The sequence below is a fragment of the Phragmites australis genome, chromosome 5 (assembly GCF_958298935.1).
Source record: "Phragmites australis chromosome 5, lpPhrAust1.1, whole genome shotgun sequence".
NCBI lineage: Eukaryota > Viridiplantae > Streptophyta > Magnoliopsida > Poales > Poaceae > Phragmites > Phragmites australis.
In genome coordinates this window covers 10,152,986-10,170,529 of record NC_084925.1, presented here as the reverse complement: position 1 = coordinate 10,170,529, position 17,544 = coordinate 10,152,986, and the positions used below count along the sequence as shown (strand labels likewise).

Sequence of the window (17,544 nt, the reverse complement as noted above, 5' to 3'; positions counted from 1 at the left end):
ATAAGCATAAGAGGAGCTTACTTGTGTGTGTGTGTGTGTGTGTGTGTGTGTGAGAGAGAGAGAGAGAGAGAGAGAGAGAGAGAGAGAGAGAGAGAGAGAGAGAGAGAGAGAGAGCATACTAAGCTATTGAAGTAAAATCCCACAGTCGTGAAATAGCAAGAAAGCATCCTGAAGAAATCAAATCGCCGTCCTAGCCGGTAAATATCACGGCTAAGTGTTTGTTCACTATTGCCATTTGCCACTTTAGCTTCGAATTTTGATATCTGATTAAGACCAACATCACGCCCTTTGCCAACTTGAATGTACTCGTTGTAAGTTATATGCCCACGACGCAATATGGAATTATAGCCTGCAAAGTTAATTTTAAAGCAGCAATTGCTTTAGAAAATGACATGATAATTTCAATTTCAATAGAAGGAAAAATTCAACTTACCAGCAAACACATCCTCACTTAAGTTTATAGTTTTAGATGCTTTACTTATGCCACCTCTTGTTAAATGAAATATCCGATCAAAAATGTCTGGATGACCATAGTGAAACCGTACCCTGCAGTTAGTAATAAGAGTTTGAATAATAAAATTGATTTCAGAATAGGCTTCACTTACATACACAAACTATATATAGACATTTAGGGCCAATTTTAAAACTTTCTTCTCAAAATGCCACTATAACAATATTAACCAAGTAGTTTCTTTTCTGAATCAACAAATTGTCCCTACCCCTTCATCCTCCCTCCTCGTATAGTGCTCCTGATAGGGTAAACACCGTCGGGAGGATAGTTAGGTAGCATCGGCTGCTAAAGGAGGGATTGGACTATAGATTGGGGAGACTTAGAACATTGGGGGAGACATAGGAGAAGGGGATAGGGAGCTAGATTGATTTCTCTTGCTTCATTGATTAATCACAGCTGGCGTTGTGTATGTATGGCTGGCCTACAAAGACTCCATTCAAACCAACTCCATCTCTAATTTTATCTCTAGTTTAAATCCGACTCTATCTCTTAATCTTATCTCTAATTCTCTCTTGATTTAAACTAACCAAATTCTATCTTATCTCCTAAACAGAACCTAGTTCAAACTAACAACCCAATCACACGCTATAGCACTGAAGTTACAGTGCGCGTGAATAGAAATTCCAAGACCTAGCAACGGTCTTGTGGCCGAGCTGTGCCAGATTTGTGCACCAGGCGACGACGCGCGACAGGACTGGTGGTTGGAGGCAAGCGACGGCTGTGGCCTGCGACATCAAGGAAGACGGCGTCGAATGCGCGGCTACTAGCAAATTTGATGCGGGTGATGGCACTGTTGTACTTACCAGCAAGGTTGCACTATTATCGGCAGGCATGGTTGCTGCACAACCGACGCCTTAGATAAGGCCTCTTGCGATCGCTTGTCGACCACGGCCAGCTGTGAAGACATGGCGGTCATCTGCGAAGACATGGTGGCCATCTGTTGCGCTAATTTGCCCATTTGTTATGCTAATTCGCCCATCTGTTGTTGCATGCTTTTCTGCAGATTGGCCATCACCTTGGCCAAGGCATCCACAGCCTGAGTAATAGAGCTAGCACCCTCGCAGGAATCAGAACCTGGCAAGGTTGTTGTTGGCGAAGGTGCTGGTGTTGGTTGTTGGTGCTGGATGTCCAACCAGCAACAACTGTCGTAGATGCAACGCCTGTGGAGTGAGCTATGATCTCGACCTGCGTTGTGTGCTGACTAAAACCTGACAAACGCCTTCACATGTGTTGCCACCACGAACAATTGCACCTCCTCAGCACCATATGGGTTGAAGATCTGGTGAAGCACCTCCTCGGTCACCAGGTATAGCAAGTAGCTCACTATGACACGAAGAACACTGAATTCGGAACCTGGCATCTCTAATACCAAATATTAGGATAAACATCTCCGAGAGGATAGCCAGACGGTGTCGGTTCCTAGGGGAGGGATTTGACTATATATTGAGGAGACTTAGATTGGGGGAGACAAAGGAGAAGGGTACTAGGAGCTAGATTGATTTCTCTTGCTTCATTGATTAATCACGGCTAGCGCTGTGTATACAGCCGGCCTACAAAGACTCCATTCAAACCAACTCTATCTCTAATCTTATCTCTAATTTAAATCCAACTATATCTCTTAATCTTACCTCTATTCTCTCATGATTTACACTAACCAAACTCTATCTTATCTCCTAAACCGAACCTGATTCAAACTAACAACCCAAGCACATGTGTTGTATCCACCGGTGTGTTGTATAATGCTCCCTTCTTGCAGCAATTGTAGCCTTTGTCCTATCCACCAGTGTATTGTATAATGGCACACCTATGTTACTGCAGCTGCCTCACTTGGACCACTGCTAAACCACGTAGACAGGACCTTGCACAAACAAGTCAGGTCTTGCTACTTTGGTGGCCAAACCCATGTGTCGCCACCCAAAGCAACCAGTGGCGAAGGTTGGCCACAAATCATGAAGGGGCTAGCACTCTAAAGGAGAATCAATTCCATTAAAAGAGGCGGACATTCTGAATTTAAAGCAATCACCACAACTATATCTAATATTTAAACTCCAAAGGGTACACAATAAAAGAAGTGAGGGAGGGGAGGGGGGCATAGCCCTGTTTGGCCTTAAGTAAGCTCCGCCAGTGAACACAGCAATATCTCACCATTCCTCAACCAATGTATTGGTTACTGTCCATGAACTATTAGTTAAATCGCTCGATAAGCTTAAAAAAATTGAAGGGAAAAAGTAACATTCTGAACATGTCATCCCTCTTCAATTTTGTCAAAGTGGCATTTTTTTAGAAGAAAATCTGAAAACAGTGGATAATATCTTTAGCTGTTTTTCAGTGCCATTATCTTCAATATAGGGTTCTGCAATTACATCTTCAGAGTTTTCTCTAACACGAAGCAAAATTCCATCATAAATTAGAACTTAGAACAAAAGAAATTAATTCGTGCCATTATTGCCTATACTGTAAGATCAAATAAGAAGTATGTTTTCACCTAAGGGGATCAGCAAGAAATCTTTGTCCAATTGTAACAAAGCTTGTCTCTTGATATGACATGAAGCCAGCAAGAGATGAAACACTGCACAAATAATAATAGCATAATTATCCAACTATAGAAACAGAATTAGTTTAAAAGACATATGTTGTAAAATTACAGACCTTCCAGTGAAGATATGCTCTCTAAGCCCAAGGATAGTTGGAGCTTTGTCCCTAGGATGCCTTACAAACTCTTGAAGGACATTCCTCATTTTGTAAGCTTCTTCCAGATAGTTGTCCTAATAGCAACTTATATACATGAACATACAATCTTACAAAACGAAAATAATTATAGAAGCATGTACAATTCATTACTTGATTCATATCAATTGTTTGTAGTGCTTCTCCCCGAGTGAAGATAATAGCATGGTTCTGATTTTCAGGCTTCCCTTCTCCAATGATGGGTGGACCGGGCAGCTTTATACGGTAAATCTCCTATGGACATAACCAACAATTCAGCAGAGGCCAAAGGATTAGAGGAATTTTTAAAAAAAAAATCAATAAGTTTACAAGCAAGATTGTTAATGGGGATGGTAATCATGCTTAATGACTAATCAGATATAGTCATGATGATAACATAAAGGAGAGCAGTGGTTTCAGCAAATCTTAGATATAAGGAATACAAGACTTTCTACTTTTTGGTCTTAATCTGAGATCATTACCTGGTCAAAATTATTTTCTGCTTTTATTAAAACAGAGGAATAAACCTGATGAGGAAAGTTATTTACTATGACTTCCTTCTCTTCAATATAGGCGACCCGCAGAGCAGGATACCTTCATTGGACACAAGTGGAAAGAAATCAGGATGACTCTAGTGGCCATCATTTCTCTACAGTTATATGTTTTCCAATGCATACCTTGTCATCAGATCTATGATGTCTTGAGCAAGGGGGTCACCTTTAATTTTTTGTTCCCCAAACTTTTGACATGAAATGACATATGAAAATTTCATATCTGCAAGTGCGTCTAGTTCAGTTGATAATGATTGGTGGATGTTTCTTTTGTTTTGTCCTTGCTGAGCTGCCATAGGTCCTTTATCTAATTCTGCATAAGTACACAAAATTGAATTAGTGGGAATATAACAGTTTCCAAAGAAACATGAAGGTGAAGGTTATGAAATCACCAGAAGTGTTACCAGAACTTCATATGTCTAATTGGTCTAGTTGGTTATAATTTTCCACCATTTCAGAAATGGGAAGTTACGAGGACAAGAATTTCTATACGCACCTTGATCATTTGTCCTGTCTAAGAAAGCCTGTAATCTCAGTGCCTTTCTGTAGTACATCATTCCCCGCACTAGATAATTTACAATAATAACAGAGAGTGAGACATGTTGGAGCCATAGGCTTAAATGATAAATGTACAACAAATGATAATGATACTCTCTGGATTACCAGTTCGGCTCAGTGTTTGACCACGGAAGGAAGCCCAGTATCTAATTTCATCATTTGTTACCTTTGGACCAAGGCGTTCCAAAAAATTTTTCCACTCATCTAAAATCACGAGAATACAGAATCTTAGTAACATAAAGATGGATACCTCAGCTTGATATATATTAGTAACATATGGAAGTCCAGTATCAAATTTCTTCGACTAAATTGATGCAAGTCAAAAAGTAAGTTTTTCTATAAAAGTGACCTGGATATATCTTTTGCATGTAGGAAAGGACAGATGCTTCGTCTTGATTTGAATGAAGCTCATCCTCCGAAAACTTCACTTCTTCCATGAAATATGGAGTTATTATGCTGGATACCATATGTAATGTCAGGATACCATGGCATGTAAATTACAATTGCTTTCCATTGAGATGGATGTAGATATCAGAATTATCAAACAAAGAACTACAATTGACAGTACGGCTTGCTTATATTTATGGCAACTCTTATTGGAAACTATCTTATTGAAGTAACTTGTCGGAAGATCATAAAAACTGGTTGCTTATGGTTGCATTTCAGAGTTCTGATAGCCTTTTACTAAGTGACTCCTATAACTGAACTATGCCATGAACTTATCAGGAGACATTAGTATGTTACAAAAGGATAGCTACAGTGTGAATCATGTAGACTTTTAGCAGTATCATCAGATAGTCTAGATCTTTGTTTTAGACAAAATATAATCTAGATTTGATGCAGCTCAGATAAATCCCTTGTGCATATGATGTTACTTTTATTTGGCAGTGTATGACTTATCCATATTCAGATAACCAAGAGGTCGTTCTGGAAGCAATTCGACAAAGAACCACTTTGTTGACCATAAATCAGAACAAAAAATAAATAAATCCCTCGATTAACAATTTGGATTATTCAAGGTAACTTGAAATAAGTTGTGAAGTGGGTTTTGAAAAGCTGAAGTATTACCTAAATGACAACATACTGCGAACTTTGGGAGCAGCAGGCATATCCATAAACAGAGATGTGGCGAAGAATGAAATGCGTCGCTGAGCCTCTAAATTTGATGGTATTTCCACAACCTTGTCTTTTGTATTAAGCAAAAGGGAGAGACGTTTAACCTGAATATGCAAGAGTATTTCATCATTCGAAGAGTTATAATCTGTTCCATTGTCCTTAGGTAATCAAAGGTAAGCTCAGACCTGTTCTTTTACTGGATCATTATCAGAAAATGGAAATTGGATGTTTGATATTGAGCTGACTGATGCAAAGAGCTCTGGTTCATAGTACCCGAATGTGCCGTCATCATTGGAGATCAGTCTCTCAGAAGAATTAATCACATCCAATATACTGTTCATAGGAGATTATTTAGTGATATCACAGAAAAAAGTCAAAAATATCATCAAACATATTCTTACCTTTGAGCATCCACAATCATATCTTGGATTAGAATATCAACAATATCTTGGAGTAGAATCGTCACCTCATATCGAAGTTCTTGTTTGTTTATATACTAGGTAACACATGCCAGAAAATTTCATTATATGAGCTGGCATATAAAGAGGATTCAAAAGAAAGGAAAGGGCTGTCTGTACTGATATTAACAGAGTTCAAGATAAAAGAAAAGGCTCAATCCGCTGTCCATCAATATAAGCGGCTCTAGAAAAGGAAATATTATGTCTTCTCTTTGAAATTTTCCAAATGTGATGATATAATCCTTATTACATCTAGCAAAAAGGAAATACAAGGCACATGAGTACATGAAACTAAATTAAAAACCAAAAAAGTATTTCCATGTTTGACCTGTCTATGTGTAGCTTTACACTCCAAGACCTAGTCATCCTCCATAATTCAACCATAGCAATCTACTTCCTTAACTCCAGGACTTAACTAATAATACAGATCCTTGATACACCTTATGCTGCACATTTTTGCTTTAGTCCTGGCTGGTGACCGGTGTGAGGGTAAGCAACAACCATACTGCTAAGGTCTGGGTTTTGGTGGTGCCGGGAGAAGAGGGGAGAGGGGGGGGGGGATTATTTTATCAAGTCCCTCAACAACTCAACTAATTTGGGCTGGCCAAGGTGAGCAGTGGGTGTGGCTGTCTTTGGCTGCCGTGTGCTTCTGCATGACATGCTGAGTTGCCTGGCATGCCTTCTTCGATATTAGAGCCCCACCAAAACACCTACTAATTCCAAAACCCGGAAACAAAAAAAGGATAGGAAGAAAAACATAAATAAACAAATAATGAAGCCAAACTCACAAGCATGAATCTACTTGAGAGCTAATGTAGAGGCTGCTTCCAAAATAAATAAATAGTTGGGCAAGTAGATTGTCAAAGTAGTCTAGAATCACCATGGATATAACATGGACACAGTGACGAAATAGGCGCAATAGAGCATAAGGTCAAGTTAGGAGATAGGTTACCTTTTTAATTAGGAGATAAGTTTGGTAATTTAGGATTAGATTTGTTTAGAGATAGAATTAGTTAGAAGATAGAGTTGGATTCAATTTAATAGTTAGTTGGATTAGGTTTGGGACTCTTTAGTTGCCCGCTATATATAGTTAGCAATAGATGTATATTAGGGCAAGTAAGAAATAAACAAAGTAAATATTAGATCCTGCTAGGCAGGGCGATCTAGTTATCCCAGTTACCCGTTCTTCAAATATTTGGTATCATGAGTCTTGTTCCTTCGCTTGTCTTCCACACCGCTGCTCCACCAGTCCTCGTACGCCCTTCACATCGCTACCACACTGTTGCACTACGCCGCCACCACACTACTGCACTACGTCGTTGTTACCCTCCTGTTGCACCACACCATCACCGCTCTCCTGCTGCACAACGCCATCGTTGCCCTCTTGCTGCACCACACCGCCGCTGTTGCTTCCACACCCTGTTCCTGCACCCACCGTCGTCTCCTTGTCCTTGTGCCACCACCGCCACCGCTGCTCTGTTTTCAACCGCTAGATCCTCAAATTGGAACCAATTCACAACACCCCCCCTTTCCCATGCGGCAACCCTCCAACCAATCCCACCCTACAGAACCCAATTTTCATAGCCCTTGTTTTCTGCTGCTATCACCAATTATCCCCATCTATTAGCCCCAAAGCACACATCAACCATGTGCATCATGATTCATCTCAAGACAGGGGCTCCACCCTTTCTTAGGCTCTCTTTTCTTACTTACGATAGTAAAGAAGATCCACAGCCCTGGCTCAACTTGTGTGAACAATTTTTCCGTGGGGAGAAAATATTGGAAGAAGAAAAAGTCTGTTATGCTTCATATTATATGATTAGCAATGCAGAACAATGGTACATGCAATTTGAGGGTAATCATGGATTGGTCAGTTGGGATGTGTTTGAGCACTACGTCAACATGTGTTTTGGTACTTCCATCCACAACAATGCTTTGGGCAAATCAATGGTACACAGCAGAGGTTATGATCCCATGAAAACCCAAGCTTTCAAAACAAGCCTCCCCCAGCTTGTATGAGATCTGCGCCAACATCGATGCTTTGTTGATCAAACTGAAGAAGCAAGAGGCGTTGTGTTCCAATGCATTGGACATGCTGCCACCACCTGCCCCAATGGTCACATTAGCACAAGTCGCTTCGGCGTTACCAGTGACGGCTGAAGCGCTACCATCTGCTCTCGTGGCCACACACCCGGAGCCTTCCATAGTGCTACCAACTCATGCCATCATATGCATGATATTCCTAGAGCCTCGAGCATTGTCACTCTCAATTCAGTTGTCCTTAGCTGCTCCAACGGTGCCTATGCTGAGAAATAAGGATAATATCGTCTCCATCCTTCACAATGTGGGCATGTTAAAGAACTACAATGAACCTTACAAGAACATCAGACTTTCATCAGCATGGGGTTTCCACGGGTTGCAACCATGGCCACTACCGTAGCTCAAGGACGAGCTATTTTATGGCAAGGAGGGAAATGCTATAGGCGCAATAGAGCATGAGATCAAGTTAGGAGATAGGTTACCTTTTTAATTAGGAGATAAGTTTGGTAATTTAGGATTTGATTTGTTTAGAGATAGAATCAGCTAGGAGATAGAGTTGGATTAGGATTGTGACTCTTTAATTGGCTGGCTATATATAGTTGGCAATAGCTATGTATTAGGACAAGCAAGAAATAAACAAAGTAAAGATCAGAGCCTGCTAAGCAAGGCGATTTAGTTATCCAGTTACATGTTCTTCAAATACGAAACAATGAAGTAGACCAAAATAAATCGAGGATAGTTCTAGTGCAGTGATTACCAAAAGCTCGGCCAACCGGTCAAATTTGTTAAGTAGTGAAGGCAAATGATCCATCCTAAAATTGATCAGCAGACTCGAGTTCTGAATACTCTTTTCAATTTCATCAAAGATGGCAGCTATCAACCTGAACACAATCTGTAGACATCATAATAATATTCACAGGAACATATACTACTAAACTGCAAGCATAAGCAAAAAAAACTAGTGATGGAGATAATCTTGGAGTAAATTGGATTACCTCTTCTCTGGCTCGCCAATAACGAGAATTATGAAAATATTTTTTGTCAATTCGTAGAAATCGTTGATAGCACAAAACATGTAATTGTCCTTCTTAATTTTCCAAAAGAGTTGCGCACTTTTTCCGGTAAAATTTGCTGCCATATCCACTGCTTCTGAAAACTAGAATGTAATTAAAATAAATATAAGATGGCATAGAGATTTGTTGACAGAGACAGACAGAGTAATGATATATGCCAGAATGCATAAGTGGCCAAAGACTGCAAGTCATTCTTTCGGAATAGGGGACATATCTAGTGCAAACCATCATCTGCATGCAAGCTTGGAATCATATTGGTTTGAGCACAAAATCAACAAAAAAAAAAACTCAATTTAGCAAATATCCATTTAAAATTTCAACTTAAAATCATATTTGTCTTGGATAAACAAAACATTTGTTAACAAAGTATAACTTGAAGGAATGTGTGAAAAGCAGAAGACAAAACTTACTATTCAAAGGTCTGTCAAAACAAGAAAATTAATCTATCAAAACAAATTGATTATGTCAACTTCAACAGTGTGAAGGTGCCCCAAAAAAATGGTGAGTACATTTTACCCAAGCCACAAGATGTCATGTATGGTAGAATAGATCAGCATACCTTTTTGGCAAGTAAAAACAATGGCCACCGAATAGAACCAGAACTATACTGTAGTGACATGGGCATCATCATCAAATCCATCTCTCTGGAAAATCAAAAACTTTCACAAATCTGGTGACACTTAAGTTGCAGCAGACTAATCAAAGTGTACCTATTGCTTATTAAGTCCTCTGAATGGAAGCTATTTATTATCTGGTTCCAAACCAGAGCAAACTTCGTCGGATCATGTATTTCAGCTTTACCTAATTTCTGAAAAAAAGGGTATCGTTTGAAAAAAAAAAAAGCAACAAGCACATAAGGAGAAAAGGCACCTTCAGCCTTCAGGTAGTTAAATAAAATGTCAGGAACATCTTTCACCTTGAATATTTTCTTCTCCAAGAAACTAGGCAACATTCCCTTCTTCTCTTTCGGCATTGAATGAGGAACAAGAGACATGTTGAAGGCTTCTGGTAAGGTACAAAACCGACTTCTGACCATTCCCATTGTGCGAATCTAGATGGGTATCAGAAGTAAGAATCTGGTAGGGTATAGAGATCTGAAATGAATTCCCATGTTCAGTTGTGCCTCATCTCACCTCACCAAGATGATGAATAATACCACACATACCACCGAAAATAGTACAAAATACAGAATACCATATCTGTGTGTCCATGAAATAGACCTGTTGGGAATTAAAAGAAAAAATAATTAGATAATCCTGGCTCCTGAGGCATATGCACAATTAAAAAACTAAGTATATAGAGTCCTCACAAGAATTATAGGGGCCCATACAGCAAGAATAGCACCAGCATTACTCTTGACTGTTGCAAAACCAAATGTATGGAATCATTATTTTGGTTTGACAGCAAATTGATAGTGCAAATATAATATCAAGATAAAAAAGGACAAGCACAAAAAGCAAGATAGCATATGGAGGACCTTGTGGGAAGAATTCATGCCACTCATATTTGTTCACATTGATCTTCATAATTTCTTTTGTAGGTCCCACAAGAGGCTTAACCTGTATATGTTTTGGTCAAGAAACAATGGATCAGGAGGCAGTGTGTGTGTGTGTGTGTGTGTGTGTGTGTGTGTGTGTTTGTGTGTGTGTGTGTAAGAAACTAAGAAGATCAAACAGAACTTCTTTAGTTGTAACTATGATCTCGTGCGGTGCATGTGTGAGAGAATCTTGCCTCAAAGTAGTAGCTGAATAAAAATTTACTTGACAAGAGAACCATCCAAAATGCTGTGTACCTGTGAGGTATAGAAAGAATGATTTAGCTCATACCAAATGGCCAAAAACAAAGTAAAGCAATTATATACAAATATTTTACTTCAGTAAAGGTACTTGTCCTTCTTGCATTCCTCGTCCAACATATGATTGTGGCTGCATAAATAATTATCATTAGGGCATAATAACAAGATATGCAAGCCATCAGGTCAAGTGCAAAGAGGTAGTCACTATGTTAGAATCTTTTAGAACTTTAAATGTACTGAAGTATTTGGATATAAAATACCACGATGGCACATTTAAATTAGTTTTGTGACAAAATATAATTTGTGATATTAACTTTCAAGCCTAAAAATATATATAGAGCAGGGAAAGAATATACCTGACACCACCAGGACAACATATTGCAGATTCGCCAAGTAGATGTCTCTATGTAGCTGGTGACAGCTGGAACAAAAAATAACGCCATCCCGATCACATTGCTTACAAGGTACAATGCAACAGCCACCATATAATTTGACAAGCAGAACATCCCCAGAAAGGTTTTATATCGTTGAGCTGAACAAGTCTTGTAATTTTTAGAACTGGCATAAAATGTAGGAAGAATGATTGCCCATGCCACCGAAAGAGAAAATTTTACAGTAAATCTCAGTATCTGATCGAATCTCATTGTTGGCTTGGTTCTCCATGAGAAAGCAATGTCAAGGATCACTGCAAGTAGTAGATAGGTCAACAAGGAATGAAGTTAGAAAAAAGTAACTAAACAAAAGTAGGTATTTCAGTTCATTAAAGATTAATTTGTCGTAACATAAACAATCGATAATGTATATTCACATGATACAAGATTCACATCAACCTTGAATAACTCGAAGTACTGCATTGGTAATGAAAATACTCAGAACATCCTCAAAAATTATTGGATCAAGTAACTGAAGAGGGCTTTCTAATCCATGCCATGCCATTATTATCAGAACCTGAAAACAACATAAGATAAGGAAATGTGTCAAAATGTCTGACAGAATTGTGAAAGTAAATCCAAATGCATCCACTCAATCATTAATGTTAGAAGAACTAAACCTGAAGCCCAAGCACAAGGACTGTCCACATCCTATCAAAGCTTCTGAACAGATGCCAAAAGGAACGGACCTCAACAAAATTTGTCTTTCCCAACCACCTTTGTTGAGAAGTCTGACTTGTACTTTGCTATATGCAATACCACAAAAAAGGAATGAAGAGCAACAAGTAAACAATCAACTCAAACAAATGTACTCGAACCTGAGTGTTCCTGTGAGTCATGAATATACATGAAAAAACATGCATTATAGAGATTACAACACAGCAAGTTATGCCAAAACACGTGAGAAACTAGTTGTTCAGACTCTTGGAATCTTGAGAGTTCAGATGAGTGCTGAATACAAAAATGCTAATATAAATGCAGTGGACGTGCAAACAACCGGCATCACAGAGTATTGGTGAATATATAACTATTGAGCCTTGTGATCTCAATTTCAGTGAATAAAATTGCTTTGTGCAGACATAAGTACATAAGCTTGGCTATATGCTTCAATCATTACATATTTTTTAGGGGTGGACATTGTTGAAATAAGAAATACCTGTTGTCGTTGCTCCGTTCCTTCTGAATTAAGATTGTTTTCTGCTGGTGAGGACTCATGAAGCACTTGGGGATTTTGCTGCTCAGTTTGCTGAGATATGTCTCCAGACACTAGTGGAACACAGCTAGCACAATTTTCAAAGCCATGTGGCACCCTTGATAATCTTGATCTGCAAAGAACCTAAACAGTACGAGAAGCTAACAATAGTAAGGACTTTATATAAGAGAAAAAACTCGACCACAAAGGGAAATTATTGATCGCAATATGTCTAAAATCCATGCATGGTTATAGCTAAATATCTGAGTTGTAAATTTCAATCAGGTTCATGTTGTAGATAATACCCCAGCATGCAAGCATGCTACAGCCTATCCCTGCATGAAATAAACTATACATACGTAGCAAGTAGCTTGTGCTTTCAATCCATGTTTCATGTGAAAGGATTAATCAGAAGTTTCTACTTAGCTCCCTTAGGTTTATATTCTACTCAGCTCAACTTAAATCACAATATAGACCACCTGCACAAATGGCTCACTCGAGCATCCACAACATGGACCATGTTTTAATAAGCCCTGAGAAATAACCTATGCACTAATGATTTTAGCTGAATAGCCAGCTAAGCTAAGCATCACTTATCTGAAAAATATTTTAAGAATTTCAGCTTACATTCGCTTATATATTTGCAAATCTTCCTTATGATCGATCAACCGTGGATTTTCATGAGGCTTGATTTACACTGAAAAATGTGTTTATATTTCTGCAGTTGTGGATTGATTTTAAGAAGTAGCCAGTGTTACCTGGACACCCGTGTCTAAATTTTTTTGCCGAATTGGACACTTGGAATCCGAGTCGGATTCCAAGTTGTATTTCGTGTGTCCAAATTTTCTTTGCCAAATCAGACACCCGAATCCGAAGTAGAAAGACAGAGAAAAGGAGCAGCAGATGGAATCGTAGAAAGACGGAGAAAAGGAGGTTTCAGTAGTCGGTAGAGAACATAGAGAGAGGGAGTATGTGAGAGGTATGGAGTATTTGGGTTTAACTTTGCTTTATTCCCAAAGAAATGATCGGCTGGTTTTATAGCCGCCCCTAATAAACTTGAACTAATCAATCTAATCTATTAGCTAACAAACTCAATGCTAACTTGGAGATAAGGGAAAGGCTAGCTTAACAAAGCCTAACTTAGAGATAAATATAACTTTCGGCTGGGACTTGAGAGATGGATGTGGCTGCACCAGCTGGGTTACAGGCTTACAGCTGGGTTCAGCCCATAACATGCTATGAAATGTAAGTGCAACAGCTCAAAGCTGGCCACGGATAAGAATGGAATTTATTCTGCACCGATATGAAACTGTAATTCGATATGAGAAACTAAGTAGATATGGTACAAAGCCAAGTTTGGGTACTACAAGCACCCGGGTTCGAGCCCTGGTGGGCGGCCTCTCAACTGGAGGCTCTATCAACCGAGCTATTGCTCAGTTCTCACTATGACTCTTTTTACAATTGCTCCTTGTCAGTACATGAAGTACCTTCAATGCTACTCAGTACATTTCTCAATTCATCTTGACAGATTCTACTGCCTCTGGCCAAAATAGATGCCGTGTTAGAATACGTGCAAACGAACTTTTAAAACTCTGACCACTCAAATACGTCAAAATGCAACTCAATACATTTCTCCTTTGGGAACTTCAGTTAGTACCCTGTGTGGAATATGGTTGGTTACCTTTCTTATGATCATGGATGAACTAATACGGTTGTTAATCTTGATAGCATTGCTGCTAGCAATTTGTGGTACACAGCATGCTCCCAACCGCATGATTCCAGGCTTTCTCGAGCGAGAGGCCCCAAGCGTTCATGGAGAGATGATGTCTCTAAGTGCTAGTATAACTAACTGAAGTGTTGCTGAAACTCTGTAATGGTAGTTTCAGTTTGGAGTGAACATGGATAGCTGTAGCATTCAAGGCTCAGTGTTGGGCTAGGGTGTTATAATTGAGCTTGAAGCCTAGTGAATGGAGAGAAGTGCAAGAAGATGTTATAAAGTAGATAGTGGTGCAAAACCAATCATGCAGTAACTGAATTGATCCTACCAAAAGTAACTACTGTAACTCAAGCTTTTTAAGTTGTCGCCTAGGCGCGATTTGGCGACGGTTTGGCGCCAAGCGGCCTGAGGCAGACTCCATTCAACCAAGCGAGCAGCGAGCGGGAAGACAGGCGAGCGCACGGATTAGGGACTAGGGAAGGAAATAGAGGAAAGGACTAAGGAGGGAAATAGAGGAAAGGACTAAGTAGGAAATAGAGGGAAGGAGGGAAACAGAGAGGGCGGCGGCGGCACGTGATCTGCTCCGCTCCTTGGTCTGCTTTGCTCGGCGGCGCCCGGTGGGATCCCCTGACTCCCCTCTCTCCCTGCTCTGCTCGGCAGCGCCCAGCGTGTTGCCGTCCCTCCTTGGCCCCTGCTGCGCCCGGCAGGATCCCATCCTCCCTGCTCTGCTCGGTGCTCCCCTCCCTCCCTGCTCGGCCCAGCGGCGCCCGGCGGCCCCATCCCTTCATGCTCGGCCCGGCGGCGCCCGGCGGTCCCCTCCCTGCCATGCTCGGCGGCTCTGGTTGTCTTCTCAGGTCCTCCTCAGGAGTTAAGTCCTCTGCTTGTCTGCTCTGTGCTCTGGTATGCTCAGTTTATCACAAGCTCTGTACTCTGGTATCTCAATCTGTATGCATGTGTTCTGCGTTCTGCCCTCAATCTGTACTCTGTCTTCTGTTGTGTTCTGAATGCTGATTAATGCTGTAGTTCTGTGCTCTGCTCTGTACTCTCAATCTGTATGCAATATGCATGTCTGTAGTACTAGGCTATGATTATCTGTAGTTCTGTGCTCACTGCTCAGTTATCACCTGAATGAATTGCTGATTATTTGTAGTTCTGTGCTCTGTATGCATGTATGCTCGGTGCTCAGGCAATACGCATGTCTGTAGCACTAGGCTATGCAAGTATGAAGTATGCGTGTCTGTAATCTGTTACTCTGTAGTTCTGTATATGCAATTTCTGTCTCTATCCAACATGTCTATGCATAGATTATGCTGAAATTGATCCCATACACTGTATATGCAATTTCTGTCTTGATGTATTAATTGTTGTGTGCCGTTTTGTTGATAAGTGCTAACTGTTGATAAGAGAAGAGAGGTCATATCATTGGCAGCACCAAGATCAGTATATATGCTACACTGCTACTAAAATCTGGAGTAATTATAGGTTAGGATGGGTGTATGGGGTCACCTCGCCGCGTGCCTAGGTGGCTGGAAGGGGGTGGGTCGCTGTGCCTCACCTTACCGCCTTAAGAAACATGCTACTGTTATGCCACTAAATTCCATTTATTCAGTCAGTGGTAGCTTTGGAAAAATATTTAAAGCTGGCTTCTATTTTGACCAGAACATTTATGCACAATTTGCACAAATGAAGTAATGCTTGGAGAAAGAAGTAGAAGATTTAAGCTGTCAATAAAAAAAAAGTAAAATAGAGAGCAAGAACATGCATGAGGGCACAAATAAGGCAATTGTTTGTCAAAGGAAACCTGAGAGTTCTTAGTTGCACTCGACGTGAAAAAGAAATCATTGTTAAGGCGCATGGGCCAACCAAGCTTAAAGCAATCAGCAGACCTGCATGGTAAAATATTTAGTACATCATTGTAGCAAAAACTATACAGCAAGAAAGCATAGTGTCTAACCAAAAGAATTCATTGATATCATCATAGTTTCTCCATGTTGAGTGATCAGATGCTCCATTTTTGTTCTTTTGAGCCTCCTTCATTAGAAAAGGAAAGGCAATCATTTGCAAACTACAAACTTTGAAGTTCTGTGGAATTTAGGGTTGAAAAGAAAAAGATGTGGACCTCAAGTATGACAATGTATATCGGCCTCACTACATTGTTAAGAAATGATTCATCATCTCCTCCATATGCAGGTCGGACTTTTTCCCCAGTAATTAAGCTTACAGCTCCAGAGAGCACTCCATATAGCTCATATGACATCTGAAACAAGAAGTGTCATTATCATTTGCTCAAAGTGAGTTCCACTTAGGAACTAAGTCTTTAGCAAAGAAAAAAAATGCAGTATCCAGATAAGCTATTTGGAAGCTAAGATTACTTTCAGGTAAATTTGCTGCCTAAACTAGTTAAACGTATATAAATAACAACTTCCTGTTTCCAGAACCTCACCTAGAAAGGCAAAAGTTTTATCGAACATTCAGATTTTACTGCAAAATGATAGGGATTCTAGATTTGGGATCACCTACCAAAGGCGCAGAAAAGCATTAAGGGAAGAAAAGAATTAGTTTCCTATTAGGTTTCGGCGTAATTAGTTTCCTTGTAGGATTTGGGATAATTGATTTCAGGACTATTAGAGTCCTATTCTACCTGTAAGTCGATATAATTCAGAGTAGGTTTAGAGTTGGATTCGGAATAGGTTTAGAGTTGGATTCGGTATAGGTTTAGATTGGGTCTCTATATAAACAGAGTCTTATGGTGTAATCGGCAAGTAGAAATTAATCTAAAGTTTGGTCAGAGCCTGGAAGCCAGGGAAACCTAGTTATCTAATAGTTTCACTCAACAAAATTAATTCCAAAATTATTATGGGTCGGAAGAATAACGTGATGCAATTCAACTTGCGAGATTAATGGTAATCTATAAACTGACAGTTTGTGGCTGACTGTGGCAGTTTTCTCTTCCGTGACTATATACATATTTCAACTAATTCCTTCCGATATCTCCTATTCTTTTGTCTTGGTTTAGCCATTATGTCACATCACTTCAGAATCTTTTTGTTCCCTGCTAACTAAAGCTGCTAGCTTTGGGCAATTTATGAATAAATGAAAATTGTGGACAACTTGAATGTCTGTTGTTGTTTCAGAATGAATTATAATACTAAAGAACCTCCCATCTCATTTATTTAAAGAAAGGGCAAAAGAAAAAAGAGGAAATGCACCTGAAATATCGATTGTATTGCAATGCTGAAAACAGAGCAAGCACACGTTACAACTTCACATATCATCCAGATGAGTTGTAACTGTACCTTCCTATATTGTATTGCCAAGGCTTTATAACAGTTTAAATAGTTTAACGATAGTAAGGATTTGGTGAAAGAATTGACAATTTATGTAGACCTAACAGCA

The 17,544-nt window shown here is 39.6% G+C and overlaps 1 protein-coding gene across 1 annotated transcript in view; it reads right to left on the bottom strand.

The window, feature by feature from the left end:
• LOC133918729 (putative callose synthase 8) overlaps positions 1-17,544 on the bottom strand; it is a 32,074-nt gene that overhangs the window by 1,831 nt on the left and 12,699 nt on the right. The window contains exons 10-39 of the mRNA XM_062362751.1: positions 16,268-16,405; positions 16,103-16,179; positions 15,950-16,034; positions 12,396-12,575; positions 11,860-11,985; positions 11,639-11,756; positions 11,165-11,493; positions 10,886-10,938; positions 10,745-10,805; positions 10,491-10,572; positions 10,323-10,372; positions 10,147-10,233; positions 9,930-10,064; positions 9,724-9,821; positions 9,573-9,657; positions 8,936-9,096; positions 8,698-8,821; positions 5,844-5,938; positions 5,628-5,775; positions 5,395-5,546; positions 4,676-4,782; positions 4,432-4,530; positions 4,265-4,333; positions 3,895-4,081; positions 3,700-3,811; positions 3,353-3,472; positions 3,161-3,276; positions 2,997-3,080; positions 434-546; positions 120-349 (exon numbers count right to left, since the gene is read on the bottom strand). Of these exons, the coding sequence (XP_062218735.1) occupies positions 120-349; positions 434-546; positions 2,997-3,080; positions 3,161-3,276; positions 3,353-3,472; positions 3,700-3,811; positions 3,895-4,081; positions 4,265-4,333; positions 4,432-4,530; positions 4,676-4,782; positions 5,395-5,546; positions 5,628-5,775; positions 5,844-5,938; positions 8,698-8,821; positions 8,936-9,096; positions 9,573-9,657; positions 9,724-9,821; positions 9,930-10,064; positions 10,147-10,233; positions 10,323-10,372; positions 10,491-10,572; positions 10,745-10,805; positions 10,886-10,938; positions 11,165-11,493; positions 11,639-11,756; positions 11,860-11,985; positions 12,396-12,575; positions 15,950-16,034; positions 16,103-16,179; positions 16,268-16,405 (3,621 nt within the window). The remainder of the gene's footprint in view (positions 1-119; positions 350-433; positions 547-2,996; positions 3,081-3,160; positions 3,277-3,352; positions 3,473-3,699; positions 3,812-3,894; positions 4,082-4,264; positions 4,334-4,431; positions 4,531-4,675; positions 4,783-5,394; positions 5,547-5,627; positions 5,776-5,843; positions 5,939-8,697; positions 8,822-8,935; positions 9,097-9,572; positions 9,658-9,723; positions 9,822-9,929; positions 10,065-10,146; positions 10,234-10,322; positions 10,373-10,490; positions 10,573-10,744; positions 10,806-10,885; positions 10,939-11,164; positions 11,494-11,638; positions 11,757-11,859; positions 11,986-12,395; positions 12,576-15,949; positions 16,035-16,102; positions 16,180-16,267; positions 16,406-17,544) is intronic.